The following is a 14,766-nucleotide window of genomic DNA, read 5'->3' as shown; positions in this document are numbered from 1 at the left end:
TAGGCACCAGGAGGCCGCAGTGAATGAAGAGTCTGAGGGCAGATCTGGTCTAAGCCTGGGACAGGCCCTGCTCAGGGAGGGGGCCTCAGAGTCCCAAGACTGAAGGAGGATGAGCGTCGGGAGGTGACTGCGCTCTTAAGCAGATTTGAAAGGTCTGAGTTCACATCACACAGAATGCTGTCTCCCTGGGTTCCTACTGTAGCTGTGTTTGCTGCTCCGAGCAGGCGGTGGTGCTAAGGCCCCTCCAGGCTCCCAAACTGCTCACGGACCCACCCACCGCTGGTCAGACGGCTGTGGCCGTTTCCCTGCTCTGTGCCTCAGTTTCCTCACCAGCAAACAGGAGATAGTGACTCGTTTTTTCTGCAACGGCTTAGCAAGCGCCCCGCACTCAGCACCCAGCCGACTGTCATAAATATGAAATGGCAATCAATGTTGTTCCCAGAAGGAGGAATAAATGTTTAAACACATTGGCCTCTAAATGACTGGCAAATTGCACAAATAAATTCTGAGAAAGCAGGGAAGCCAATTAGCTTTGACACTGAATAACAGGAGTGAGGGTGCCCCCCACTCCCCCCACCTCCAAGCCCCAAGAAAGTTTATGAGGGTTTCATCTGGTGGGAGGAGGCAATTATCACCTCTTGATTGGCCTGGCATTTGTGGCAGAGCCAGTGGCCCATGGGAATCTTGTTTATTTCCCACCCAGAGTCTGAGATTTTTCTCTGTATGTCACACACATCCCGAAATGGCACTTAACTGTAAACTAAGGCTGGAGGAGAAGAAAGGGGGAAAGAACGTGGGTGCCTGGGTCTTTCCTCATCCAGCCTCTCACCTTGTCTCCTCCCCAGTTCACCCAAGCCTCCCGAACCCTGTGAAGCTCTCTACCTAATCTGGGCCATTTGTGCCAGAGGCAGCTGTTATTTACCGAGAACCTGCTCTCTGCTAGGCCCTGTGCTAGGTCTCTGGGATCCCAGAGCTGAGCAAGGTGAGATTGAGTGCCTACCCCCAAAGTGTACCCAGACCCCCAAGGAAATAGACATGGAGTCACCCCCACACTGGAGGTCAGCTCTGTGACACAGGGACACACAGGAATGCCTTTCTCTACCTTGTTTATTTGGTGAACTCCTATTCATCCTTTAAAACCCTATTACCCTCCACCTCTGAAAGTCTTTCCTACACGAGCCAGATGAATCCTTATCCTTCTCTGTCCCCTCTAGCCTTTTGCATCCCACACTGCTCTGTCCTTAGTGTTCATGTGTCTGTCCTCCTGCCCTTCACCTTGACTACACTGTGCCTTCTGGAAGAGCACAGGTGCGGGGAAAGTTTTATTCATGAAACCTCCAAACCTTCAGGGCAGGTTTCTCTTCCCTCTTCCTCTCCTCTCTTTGCTTTCTGGCTTTGAAATATGGCCTGGGGGTGGCGGTGCATGGCTGGAGCACTGGGTGAACAGTTCCAAGGCTGCCAGGGGAAAACAACGTTGCGGGAAGGAGGGGGAAGCAGACTGAGATGCTGAGACTTTGCTAGGCCAGCAATGCCCTGACCTTCTCCAGGAGCAGGTGTGGCTTGAGAGAGACTCCAGGGATCCCCAGGGCAGGTGGTGGCCATGCCCTGAGGGAAGGGAAGGCAAGATTCGGAGCTGACGTAGAATATCTGACACCGGCGGACATGCGGAAGGCCCCATAGAGGGGCCCAGACACGCCAACACTGACACGCGGGCAGACAGTCCCGAAGCACAGACTCAACACAAGAACCACCCAGAGCCAGGTGGGCATGCACACCGATACTGCATACACACACATGCACACTCGGGCACGTGCATGTGCACACTGACACACTCATGCATGCACACCCAGGCTCACGCACCCACACAGGCTCACACTGGGCGCCCTGGTACATGAGAACATCTCATGGCAGCTGCAGAGCTGCCTTTGTACCAAAAGGAACGCTTAGTGCTTGCCCACCCCCACTGCAGCACCAAAGCTGTCACCTCCCATCTCATCTGTCCCCCAGGGAGGGACATAGCTCATTTGTTCATTGACTCACCCATTTACTCATTCACCTGAAGACCTGTCTGTGCTGGGCCCTGGGCTGAGTACCAGAGATACAGAGATGAACACAAGAAGACACACAGCGCCCCTAAGTGCTGCCCAGTCCATTGGGGAAACAAACAAGAAGGCAACAACTTACCACGTGGTCAAGGCCGTAATGGGGGATTACAGGGCCGTGGGAGCCCCAGGGAGCCCCAGGCCCAGCCTAAGAGTAGGTGGGTTTGGGGGAGGTCCCCTGGGAGAAGGAGATTCTCTAGGGTCCCACGTCAGCCTGTTTCAGCCCCTCCCCATATGTCACCTCCTGGTCACCCTTCCAGCCGGGCACCAGCCCCTGCTGCCCTGTCACGCTGTCCCCTCACCTATTTTATTTTTCTTTAGAGCACCTACTGCTTCCTGAAACCACACACACACACACACACACACACACACACACACGTGTATCAGCCTATTGTCTTCTCTCCCACGTGAGTGCAAGCAGTGGGTCCCCCATCGCCTGCTGCCCCCCAGTTCTGATTGGATTCATGCCATTCTACCTGGTGCTTGCTGCCCGGGGCTCAGGAGCCCTGCAGCTAGCTGACAAAGGTCTGCATCCCCCTTCACCGGAATCTGCTCTCTTCCTCACTCCAAGGGTGGCCTTGCTGCCGCTCTCCTGGGCACAATTCCCACTGCCCCTGCAGCACCCCCCTCCCCCCCACCCCCATCCAGGGCCCACTCTGGAAACTGTGGCTGTGTAAGCCCTGGCTCAGCCACCCTAGTCACCTCCCGAGGAGGGGGAGGAGGGCACTGTGGACCGAGTGATGTTCCAGGCGCACTTGACCTGCATCAACTCATGGAATCCTCACAGAAGCCCTGAGCAGGCACCAGCATTACCCAGTTTATAGATAAGGAAACTGAGGCCCAGAGAGGTGAAGGCCGCAATGGAGGTAACACTAGTAAGCGGCCGGGCAGGGTTGAAGCCGAAGTCAGGTTTCAGGTCTACACCTTTGCACCGTGATGCCCTGGGCGCAGTCACACCTGGCTTCTGGTCCTGGCTCTGTCATTTCCTGCCTCTGTGACTTAGGAAGCCCAGTTCATCTTGGCATCCAGTCTTCTCATCGGTCACATGGGGATGTCAATGCCAGCCCTCATTTCCTGGGGCCAGGCCAGGGAGAGATCGATGAGGCCGTGTCTGTCTGTCTGTACCTTTGAAGACCTTACAGTTTACTGGAACGGGGAGTCGTGCCCAAAACACCCCGCAGTGCACACCGAGAGCCCTGAGAGCAGTGTGTGCAGCGTGCTGGCGGTGAGCAGGGATGTGGCAGGCTGTACATCAAAGGGCTGTTAACTCCAGATCTTGCAGGAGGAGTTGGGGTTCACTAGGTGTCCAAAGGGGGTGAGCATTCCAGGCAGAGGGTGCAGAGAGAAGCAAAGGCATGCTATCTGACACTGCCTCTGGGAGTTTGTACGAGTTCCGCTAACACCAGCGGCTGTAACAGCCCCAGGGCAGAGTACACAGAAATGTATTTCTCACTCAAGGAAAGCTCTGGTATAGGCATCCTGTATGGCACACGGCTCTCCTGCAGGGACACAGGCTCTTTCCATCCCATGTGCCTCCATCCCTAAAGCCTGGATCCTCACCTTCTGGCTGTGGAAAGGGAAGGGGGTGGAGAAGGCACAGCTGCCTCTTAACCGTTAAGCCTTGGCGCCCAAGTGCAAGGCATCACTGTGCTCACACCTCATTGGTCAGAACAGTCATGTGGCCACACCCAGCTGCAAGGGCAGCTGGGAAATGTAGTCCCTGCCTGGGCAGCCACTTCCCCGTGACAAGGGGACACAAATGTTTGGTGGACAATCTGGCTCTGCCACGGTATCTTCTTCCATTTTAGAAATGAGGAAATTGGGGTTCAGAGGGGTTCAGCCATTCATTCAAAGTCACGCAGCAGGTTCAGAACCAATCCCAGGAGGCCAAGCAAAGGAGGCAAGGCTTCCCTGCAGGGCTGGTGCTGATGGACGTGGCCACGTGGCATTGCTTACTTCTGACACGAGCAGGATGGACACCCACTGGCGCGCTCCTGGCCTCTCCTGGCCTCTCCTTTTGATCACGTGGCCCTGGACGTTTCCTGCCAGCACCCCTCCCCCATCACCTCTCCCCCTGCTCTGACCGCCCCGCCTCCCCGCAGGTGCCCGTGCTGAAGCCTATGGATCTGATGGTGGAGGTGAGCCCCCGGAGGGTCTTCGCCAATGGCCACACCTACCACATCAACTCCATCTCCGTCAACAGTGACTGCGAGACGTACATGTCCGCGGACGACCTGCGCATCAACCTCTGGCACCTGGCCATCACCGACCGGAGCTTCAGTATCCTTTCCTGCCGCGGCCCCACCGTTGACGCCGCGGGCCGGGTGGCTCCCGGGTGGGACGTCAGTTGGCCTGCTGTAAGCGAGCTGGCTTGGGAGCTTCTGCTTTGTTCAGCCTCTTCAGCGGGGTGCCTCCTGGCTCACAGTGTGTGAATGAGGCCGAGGTTTGGAATCATGATGAGTTTATGAAAACTTTACAACTGTGGCTGCCGAGGGTTACATTTGACCCCTCGTCTCCTCCAGGGTGGCCATCATCCCGTCATCTGAGGGCCTCACCGGGGACCATGGAGGGGATGGAGTCCTGGGTCAGCCCTCCTGGACAAGGGGTGGTCGACCACCCTGAGACAGTCGACTGAAGGCTTCTCTGGACCTTCCTCCCTGGGCCTGAGGCAGGTGCATCAGTGTTTGATGAACAACCTTGGGGTCCCGCCCAGGGCTTAGAGGGACAAGTGGGGTGTCATAAGCCCAGCTGGATGGGGTCAAGGTAGGCAGCCCTGCTTGGTGGCCCCCTGTGTCTGGGCAATAGGATTATAGGATTGACTCCAGCCCCCACTGACTGGTGAAGAAAGAACATGGGCCTGAAGAGGGGCCCAGGCTGAGGCTTGGCCCAATGAGGGCTACAGTGGACAGAGCAGGCAGGTTACTACCTACAGGTGTCACTATTCTACAGACAAATAACAACAACAACAGTAATAATAATAGTAATAATGCACAGTGAGGCTCTGTGCCTGATAAACACGTGTTAATGTGAACTCGATTCATCCTCACAGTAATTCTGGGAGGTAGGTTCTTTACGATGAGGAAACTGAGTCACAGAGAGCCCGGGCTAACTTGTTTAAAGCTCACAGCAGCCAGTGGAAAGCTGGGTTCAAACCCAGGTGCTCCAGCCCCAAGTCCTCACTTCCAACCTTTCCACCCAACTGCCCTTTGTGAAGGATGTTGCCCAGACGTGGGGTGGAAGAAGGTGGGATGACCCCCCCGAAGAGCTGTCTCTGACTGTCCACTTGGTGCTGGGTGCCAGGTGGCCCTGGACACCCGGAGCTGAGACCATACAGCTCCTGCCACGAGAAGCTCCCAACACAGGGGGTCGTGCCTGCTGTGCCGCCCTCTCACAGGTCAGGATCGGGCTGTGTCCCTTGGAGCAGAAGCCAGAACTGGGGGGGAGGGAGTGGGGCAGAGAAGGGAGCAGTCCGGGGGAGTTTGGAGGAGAGAAGGAGTGACAAATGGCTTCTGGGGGGCCGAGAGCCAGAAACTGGCCAGAGACCACAGGGCAGGGAGACCTCGGAACCAGGAGGAAGGGAGCTGGGAGGGCTGAGAGCAAGCATCTGACGTTCCCTGAGCCCAGCAAGAGGGTGCGGGGCAAACGCCTGGGCTTCGGAGGAGCCATTGTGAGTCTCTGGGAGTCTGCTTCTGCCACCTTAGGCTCTGTGACCTTGGCGAGTCACTGCACCCCTCTTGAGCCTCAGTTACTAACCCTTCCCCCATAGGACGGCAGTGTGTTCAGCAAGCCCCTGTGAGACACGCCAACACCAAACCGGTGCTTAAAGCCTGTCAGGAAACATTAGCATCTGTTTCCTTCCTCCCTCCTTAGTGCTCAGGGCCAGGAAGGCAGAATTGAATCGGGGTGGTCGGGAAGGTTCCAGGAGGAGCTGGGGCTGGAGCTGCTTTGAGGGGTGGGAGCTCAGTCTGGCTGGATGGAGAGGGCAAGGCTGGGCCGGTCCTCTGCTGGACCCTCCATTCAGGCTCAAACCCCAGCAGGTCCCACCCCTATCCCTGGTGCTTAGACACCAGCTAGTCAGGGGTCAGAACACCCCTCTCCAGCTGGCTCACCCAAAACAGACATTTACTGACTTATGGAGCCAAGAGAGCTGCAGATGCAGACGGATCCAGGGGCTCAGACAGTGTCGTGGGAAGGCTCTCTGCTTCTTGCTTCTGATCTCTGCTCTGGCTTCAGCCTCCACACGGTGGTGAGTTGACACCAGCAGTTCAGGCCCCGCCCTCCCAGGGTAAAGTCCAGGAGAAAATAGACCCGCCCTCTCTGAACTGTCCCACCAAGTCCCCAGGTGGCACCCCATGGGCTCTGCCTGGGCCTCAGGGGCACCCCTGAACCCATTACTGTTGGGGGTGCAATGCTCTGGTTGGCCAGGACCCTCCCTGGTGCTGGAGGGGTCAGCTCCACCTCCAGCACAGTGTCTGAATCTGGGAAGAGTGGTCTCCTTGGGAGAAGCACTGCTCCAGGAGCTGGGGGCCCCTCGTGGTGGGCGGCACAGACAGACATCCACTGCCAAGTCTGAGGTGCTGACCTGCTTCCCAGCAGAATAAAATGAGGAGTCACACAGGAACTCCAGGTCTGCAAACGGGGCAGGCGTGGGACTCACGGGACTGCGGCTAGCCGTCCTCAGCTTCCTGCACAGCACTCTACAGTTTACAGAGCAGCTTGCCATTCACAGTCTCACTTGGCGCTCACAGTGGCATGAAAGCTGCCAATCAGTGGCAATGTTATCATCACCCAACTTTACGGATGAGGAAATGCAGGCTTGGGGAGACCGGGGTTCGGCCCAAAGTCCCCCTGCCCGGGACAGAGTCCTGTGGCCTGGCCCAGTACTCCTTGCCTTGCCCTCGGGCTGCAGCCTTGGGACGGAGGCACCCACCCTCCTGGAGCCTGGGTTTCCTTATCCTAGGACTAGGGTGGGGACCGTAAACCCTGACCAATTTATCTCCCTGGGCTGTTATAAGGACTCAATGACACCGTGAATGCTGAGGCCCTTTAAAAATTGCCAAGCCCTGCAGCTAAGGGATTGTTTAATTTCGTTCATTTAACCATCAATTCCTCTTCTGTCCCAGGCTCCATGCTGAGCCCCAGGGACACAGGGACAAATAAAAGAAACTCAGCTTCTTCCTCAAGGGCCTCATGCACTGCTGGGAGACCCAGCCCTGACCTGGGTGGTACCAGCGGTGCCATCCTTGCTGTAACTCAGGTCTACACACTGTGCCTAGGCTAGCAGGGAGGACTGAGAAGGAGGCAGGGTTAAGATGCTCCCAGTGGCTTGAGGAGGCTACCGAAGGGCCCAGGGTGGGCGGGGGTGACGTGATGAGGCAGGAAGGTGGGAGGTGGCCAGGACAGCTGCAGCGGGCCTGGCTGATGGTGTGAGTGGGGGACTTCCTCCCGGGGACCACAATCTCCAAACATCGATCATTTGCAAACCTCCTTTGCAAGTATTACTACATCTGTACACCGTGCGTTCTTTCATTTACTTTTCCAATCTTTTTCTAATTTTTATTAATTTTCTTTAAGTCAAGTAGCTTTAATTTTGCCTAAATAAATGCATTTTGAAAGGGACTTTAATTTTACTACCATAAATGAAAGTGAAACATATCACATACCATAAATAGGAGGTAGCTATAGAGATAAATGCCCTGAAAAAAAAAATGGGAATAAAATCCATCTTCAGCCCTGTCCAGTAGAACTTTCTGTGATACTGGAAAAGTTCTCTATTTGCACTGTGCGGTATGGTGGTTTCCAGTCACGTGTGCCTATGGAGTACCTAAAATGTGGCTAGGGTGACTGAGGAACAGAATTTTTTATTTCATACAGTCTGAATGAATTCACATTTCGAGTTAAATAGCCACATGTGCAGACTCCGTAAATGCTGCGTGTTAGACCCTGAGGCTAGTTCCTTCTGTCAGACGTGGGGATGAAGAAGTACTTCAGGGATTAGAGATATGATCCCGCAAACAGAGACCTTCTCCCTCGTTCAGCAAAAGGACTAGAAAGTATCAGTAACTGAAAGCCTTGCTTGGTGTCTGAGTCTGTGTTCTGAAGACTGTCTACCTCCCTAACTGCTATCAGGTGGTAAGAAGCTATCGATGCACCGTAAACAGGGGAGCAGCACTGGTCACCTTGCAGGGGGCCCCCTGGGGGCTGTGGGCTTGTGTTGTGGGTGGAATGGAGTCCAGCAGACGAGTCTGGAAGCCAGGAGACCGAGTAGATCCCGGGAGACATGGAGATGGGTAGGGCGGAGCGTGGCCATGGGCAAGAAGCCGGGAGGTAGATCGATGGTTAAAATATAGACTTTGTAGATATGGGGCTGTATCATAACTGACTTTTGGACTGAGGTGGCCAGAGGGCATTGGAACAGGTTAGTTGTTATTAAGGAAAGAGGACTAACCCATCCCAGGACTGCAGGCAGACCTGCCCAGTCACTACTGCCAGCTCCACCTCCTAACACAGATTGTGCCCTGTCCACACACTGGAGGGTACACCGTTCACCAGTATATTTAGTGAGCACCTACTGTGTGCCAGGCCCTGTGCCCAGTGCTTGAATTAAAGAGACAAAGATCCATGCCCTCCTGGAACGGACATATAATTTAATGTTGATAAACCGTTAGTATAATAAACAGGCAAAATATCCAGTACATGAGCAAGCGATACGTGCTGTGGGGAACGAGTGGGACCAGTGAGCACAGTAGAGTGAGTTTTTCTCCAGCCACGTTTTGCTGCATGGCCGCAGGGGTAGAGTAGGTGGAAAGGGAGCCAGGGTAGTGGGTTTGCAAAGTGAAGATGCAGGCATGGGGCTGATGGCATATGCAAGGGAGTGAGAATAATGGTTGGCTCCAGAATCTAAGCCAGGTGAGGAGGTGACAGCTAGTGACAAGAGGGGAGCATCAGTGCATTGGGGGTCCCCGTGGGATGCCAGAGGGGCTTCTCTGGCTGCAGATCTTGCCACATAACTCCGTTAAACCTGTGTGTAGCCTTTAATTTTGTGAAAATGAATTGCTAGTTGATCAAAATATACAAATGTTTTGGCCCTTAGAGATAGGGGAGTGTGAACATTACAGAATGCTGGGGACACCAGGGCCGAGCTCAAGGCAGCCCTTGCCTGTAGAACCTAAGGACCAATTAGGCAGACAGAAGCAGCTGAGTGGAATCTCCAGGGTATGTGGTGGCTGTGGAAATGTCCCTTGGTTAGATCAGTTCATCAGGGAATGATGTTGCACGAGGCACTCCCCATGGCCTGCTGTGGCTTGGCTACCAGAGTGACAAGACACAGGGACCCAGAGCAGAGACACCTGGCACCGTCCCATGGCGTTCAGCCTCCCCTGGCAAGAAAGGTGTCAGGACTGCGGGTCGTAGGTGTGATGATGGGTCTGATAGCAGCCAAGTAATTAGAAAAGGCGTTTCATTTCCAACGTGGGAGGAGGCCAGAAAGGCAGCTGTGACTCCGCGCTGAGCTGGGGAATTGCTCTGAATTTTGAAACACCTTTAGAGCAAGTACCTCCTGGGGGATTCTGGACCTAGGGGTTCACATTCCTTTAACTCTTGCTCTTCAATGTCTCGATTTGCCCTGATGCTGCTGTTCAGTCCTCAAGGCCACTGGGAGTTTTCTGCTATGTTACCATCGCCTTGTGTCCAAATAGTAACACTTTCTACTTAGGCAGAATTGATTTTTAGCAACGGTTTTTAAGAGAAAGGAAAACCGAAAAAAGTGGGCATTGTTTTCACCAGTAAGAATAGTGATAAAGCTGACTCAGAGGACCTTTCCTCTTCTAATTCTAGACTTGGCTGCTCTGAACAGAGGGAGAGGAGCCTGGGACTTCCTGAGCCTCTGCCGTGTGCCAGGCACATACCCGGTGCAGCGCCTCTGTCTGCCACCGAGGCTTCCAGCCTCCTTCCTCTCTCTCACCCACAGAATGGAAAGAGGTGCCAAGCACTTTCCATTCTCCCCCGATGGCTCTGGAATCATGCCCTCCTCTCCACCCTAACCAAGGCCCAGCTCAGGTCGTACCGTTCCTGCCTGGACCGTTGCCTGAATCCCACCTTGCCCAGCCAGCTGGCCCTCTACAGAGCTTTGAGAGTGGCTCATCAGAGCCTCTGGTCTGACCACATCAGTCCCCTGTGTAGAGCTCTCAGTGGTCCCCAGCAGCACCTGGAGAATGTCCAGATCCCTCAACAGTGCCCGGCAGCTCTTGGTGACCAGCCTTTGCCCACCTCCCCAGAGTCCTGTGCGTCAGGCTTGCCCACACCTTCACGTCACTGGGTTTCCCTTCGTGCTGCAGGGGTGCGGGCAGTGCCCTGCCTTCCGCTGATCCTTCTCTGGAGGACCCTTTCTCCCTCCTGTAGCCTGGCTGGCTCCCGTTTGCCCACATGTATCACTCACAGCCCCCTTTGCCTGGTCACCTCTGCTCTGTCCACTCTGCACCCCTCCCAGTCCCTCTGGGCCCACACTCGCTGGTCACAGTGGGCTTTCATCATCTGTTAGTATGAATGCCTCCCCCATTTTCTGCTGAAACCCTTGGGATTAAGAACCCAGGCTGAGCCCTCTCTGTGTCCCCACCCATAATGCAGGGCCTGGCACATCGTAGGTGCTTATGAATGGTTGTAAATGGTGACTTTGGAGGGAGGAAGTTTACAGTTTCCATCTGGTCTTAGGATATAGATGCCTCCTTGCAAATCTGGGCTCCAAGGTGGGGGGCTCCATGACCCCAGACACTAAAGAGAAGCAGTCTGGGCTCTGGGCTCCGGCAGAATTGGACTCAGATTCATTGCTTTACCTCCTTTGTCATCGATTTCCATGACTGCAAAATGGGCCAAATTCCTTACCATATGGATATTGGTAAGGAGTAAAGGAATCATTCACATAAAGGGGCCTGGCAGTTGGCCGGTATTATTTTCCCCCTTAGACGATGGCCCCTCAAATACTTAAGGCTGTTTCTCATAAATCCCGACATCTTCTCTGTTCATTGAAGCCCTTTTTCCCCAGTGCCATCTCCATATCTGTTTAAACAACCTCTCAGTCCTTTAATGCCAACATTCTGAGGCTCTTAGGCAGCTCTGGGTGATTTTTCTTGAGTTTGAAGCATCTTAAAGGTAACAGATTGCACAGGGGGCCTCAGCTGACGGACCTCTGCTTTATTCTTAGCACCCAGAGACTTCTAAAGATGGTTCAGTTGATTTTTCTCCCCACTGAGGGATTTCTCGTGGTGGAAGCTGGCATCACACCAAGCCTTAGCCTGGAACAAATTTCTAATTCCCGTTTATGCAGCAGGTGCTGAAGCTAGGCTGGATGTTGAAGCAGTTCCACATCTTGGTCAGCACTCGGCCACCTGTGGGCTGGGCTTATTTTGTGCACAGGGAGCGAAGGAGGGGACCGACCAAGGCCCCCCCATGTGCCAGGCTCTGTGCTGGCCAAAACCCTAGAGCCTGGGGTTCAACCCTGCCTTCAACACTCACTCACCCGGCGACCCTGCCGGTCACTCAGGCCTTCTGAGCCTCACTTTTCTCTTCCATTCAAAGGGGCGTGCCTCCCGTGCTGGGGGCTGTGAGAGCAGAATGGCCGGTGAGTATAGGGGCTGATAGGCTCTAAACACAGGACCTACACCAGCCCATGACCACTGTCAAGCACCTTACAGGCTGCCTTTTTTCATGCTCCCACAGATAAGGAAAGTGGGGCGAGTCTGCTTAGAAATGCCCTGAGTCTGAATCTCCAAAATCAGCTTTTCATCCAGAAAGCATGTTGTTAAACTGTTATCAGCACCGCTGCTTTGGGGGCTCAGCAAGGCCAGGCAGCTGGTTGGGTTCCGCTGAGGCTGAGGGCTCCTGTGCGCTGTCCATGGTGCTGACTACATCCGCGACCAGAGCTGCATTCCACCATCACCCTCACCACCTCCCACACCACCTTCACCTCTTACTGAGCACTTACTCTGTGCCAAACAGCACTCTGTCACCGTGCACATATTCACCTATTTAATCCTCCCGACATCACTGTGGAGTAGACAAGATTAACATCCCCCTTTTACAGGGGAGTAAACTAAGCCACAGAAAGGTTAAGTAATCTACCCAGAGTCACCCAGCTGGGAAGTGGGTGGGATTCAGACTTGGGGCATCTGGACGCAGAACCCACGCACGTCACTGTCACGCCACACTGCCTCTCAGTCATGATGGTAACAACCTCCAGGACAGCCACTGTTATTGCACACTTATTGCAGGCACTGAGCTGAACGCACTGCACTTGCTACACTTCATCCTCGCGGCAGCTCGCGTAGGTGGTGCTGTCATTCTCTCCATTCTGCGAAGCGGGTGCACTTGCCCATGGCCCTCCTAGCCCTCAGCCACTCAGACTGTCCGTCCAGTTCTGTCAATGCAATAACGTTTCTGGCTCTTGTTTTACGTCCTAAGGGAAGCAGGTGCTTTTTGCACTGTTGCAGGACAGAGTGGGGATTGATTCATAACATAAGTGGCCAGATGCATGGGCTTTGGCAGCTGTATGATGTTTCTAACATTTCCTCTGGGTGGTGGGACATGCAACTCTATAGCACTTCCTGTCTCTTCCTGAAAGGCCGCTGTGGCACTTCTGTAAGACACTCCTGATCAAACCCCCCTCGACCCCAGACCACAGCCCTGTCAGCTGCCCTCTGTCCCTCCCTCTTGGGGCTCCAGCAGCCTGCCCTCTTGCAACTCCCCAGCTTTATGCTTCCCCCTCACCTGGAACACTTCCCCCAGCCTGACCCTCTGCCTCGATAACTCCTACTCACCCTCTGGCCTCAGCTTAATGCCTTTGCCTCAGAGGACCCTTCCCTGACTCTCCAGACCAGTCAGGGCCTTGTTATAAATCTCATCACATGCACCCTGTATGTCTCTCCTGGAGCATCCATCATGGGGCTAACATCTGGTTTCACTGCTGGGCTAGGAGCCCTGAGAGGTTGGGACAGGGTCTGGTTTGCTCCTGCTCGGTGCCATGAGAAGGTAGCCACCTAGGTGTGTGTCCAAGCTCTGTCCCACCTTGGGTTTCCCCTCCCAACTCTGGGTTGGATACAAACCCAGGCATGTAATCCAGCACAAACCCTCACTGTCTTTCCAGAGTGTCCTTCCAGGCAACAAACATTATACCTTTTGCACCCCGCTTTATTTCATGTTTGTTTCAGAGGAAGAGAAATACTGATTCAGATTTAACTCACTTTAATTGTTGCTAAAAGTACCAGCCATGTGCTAGGACCTTTATCTCCTTGATGAAGGAGATGTCATCTCCTTAAATCTCCATTACAGCCCTGCAAAGCTGATGGTATCCACTCATTCTACAGATGAGAAAAGCAGGACACAGAGAGGCTGAGAAGTTTTCCAGAGGTCACACAGCTGTTATTCGGTGGAGCTAGACTGTCGAGCCCTGGTTTTTGTGACTCAAACGTCATTTCTTGCCTGTCTGAGAATTTGGGAATCACATAAGCTGGCTTTTGGAAGAGGTGTTCACTCTGGCTCATCACACAGAGAAAACACTCCAGGGTTTCAGTGGGCTTTGCGCAGCGAGCGGTTACTCAGAACAGCCCTTCTCCCACGGCCCAGCATGGCCCCAGCGACCTGGTTCCTCTCTTTGAGTGAGATTGCACCATCATAGTTAATAAGGTTCTGAGCAGGGAAGGGAAGGAGGCTGTTGTGGGCTGAATTTTGTCCCCCCAAAATCCGTGTGTTGAAGCTCTAACCCCCAGCGCCTCAGGATATGACTGTATTTGTAGATGGGTCTTTAAAGAGGTGATTAAGGTAAAATGAGATCATTAGGGTGGGTCCTAATCCAGTATGACTGGTGTCCTGACTGGTGTCCTTATAAGAAGAGGAGATCAGGACACAGACATATACAGAAGGATGACCACATGAGGACACAGGGAGAAGATGGCCACCTGCAAGCCAGTGAGAGAAGCCTCAGAAGAAACCAACCCTGCTGACACTTTGATCTTGCACTTTCAGCCTCCACAGCTGTGAGAGAATCATTTCCTACTGTTGAAGCCACCCAACTGTGGCATTTCGCTATGGCGGCCTGAGCAAGCTAAACCAGAGGCACAGGTAGCCCAGAACCTCCCGGAGGATCTGACTCGATGAGGCCGGAGGGCTCACAGTTCACGTTTGTAGCCAGGTCATCTTTTGGAGAAAATTTGCTGAAAAAAAGCAGCTTTGCTGGCCACGCCCCAGCGAGACTGCCTCCCTGTGCAGGGGGCCTGTGTAGGACGCCTCGTGTGGTGTGGCCTTTGGCAGAACCGCCTCCATCCTTACTCCGCGGCTGCTTGGTCACCATGGTAACAGCCTCCCCCTCCTGAGAGTGTGCTCCTCCCAGGACATCTGGATAAACCACACTTTGCTCAGTTCAACCAGTGGAGCTCAAGGCCACATCCTTCTCCTCATGGAGCCCTTGCCCACTCTCAACATCCAGCTTGCCCAGGATACAGCCAGTCCAGCGAGCCCCAGCAGCAGGGCCTTTTGGGGTGCTGACCCCGTGGGAGAACTCCACGTTGTGTGGAGGTGCAGTCACTCCAGAATAGAGCGGGCAGTGGGAGGAACACCGGCTGGAAGTTCGGAAGCCAGGATTCCATCCTTGCTCTGCCTCCACCTCTGGCCCTGG

General features: G+C 54.3%; 1 protein-coding gene across 6 annotated transcripts in view; it reads left to right on the top strand.

The window, feature by feature from the left end:
- Nucleotides 1-14,766, top strand: part of PPP2R2C (protein phosphatase 2 regulatory subunit Bgamma) — a 165,710-nt gene that overhangs the window by 92,171 nt on the left and 58,773 nt on the right. For all 6 annotated transcript variants that reach the window (XR_005019941.1, XR_005019940.1, XR_005019939.1 and 3 more), the window contains one exon: nucleotides 4,205-4,382. Coding sequence is in view for 3 of the 6 variants with exons in the window: in XM_036852380.1 (XP_036708275.1) it covers nucleotides 4,205-4,382 (178 nt within the window). In the remaining 3 variants the exon portion in view is untranslated. The remainder of the gene's footprint in view (nucleotides 1-4,204; nucleotides 4,383-14,766) is intronic.

This window comes from Balaenoptera musculus, chromosome 5 (genome assembly GCF_009873245.2).
Source record: "Balaenoptera musculus isolate JJ_BM4_2016_0621 chromosome 5, mBalMus1.pri.v3, whole genome shotgun sequence".
NCBI lineage: Eukaryota > Metazoa > Chordata > Mammalia > Artiodactyla > Balaenopteridae > Balaenoptera > Balaenoptera musculus.
The sequence above is the reverse complement of the archived record's forward strand: the minus strand, read 5'-3'. Positions and strand labels throughout refer to the sequence as shown.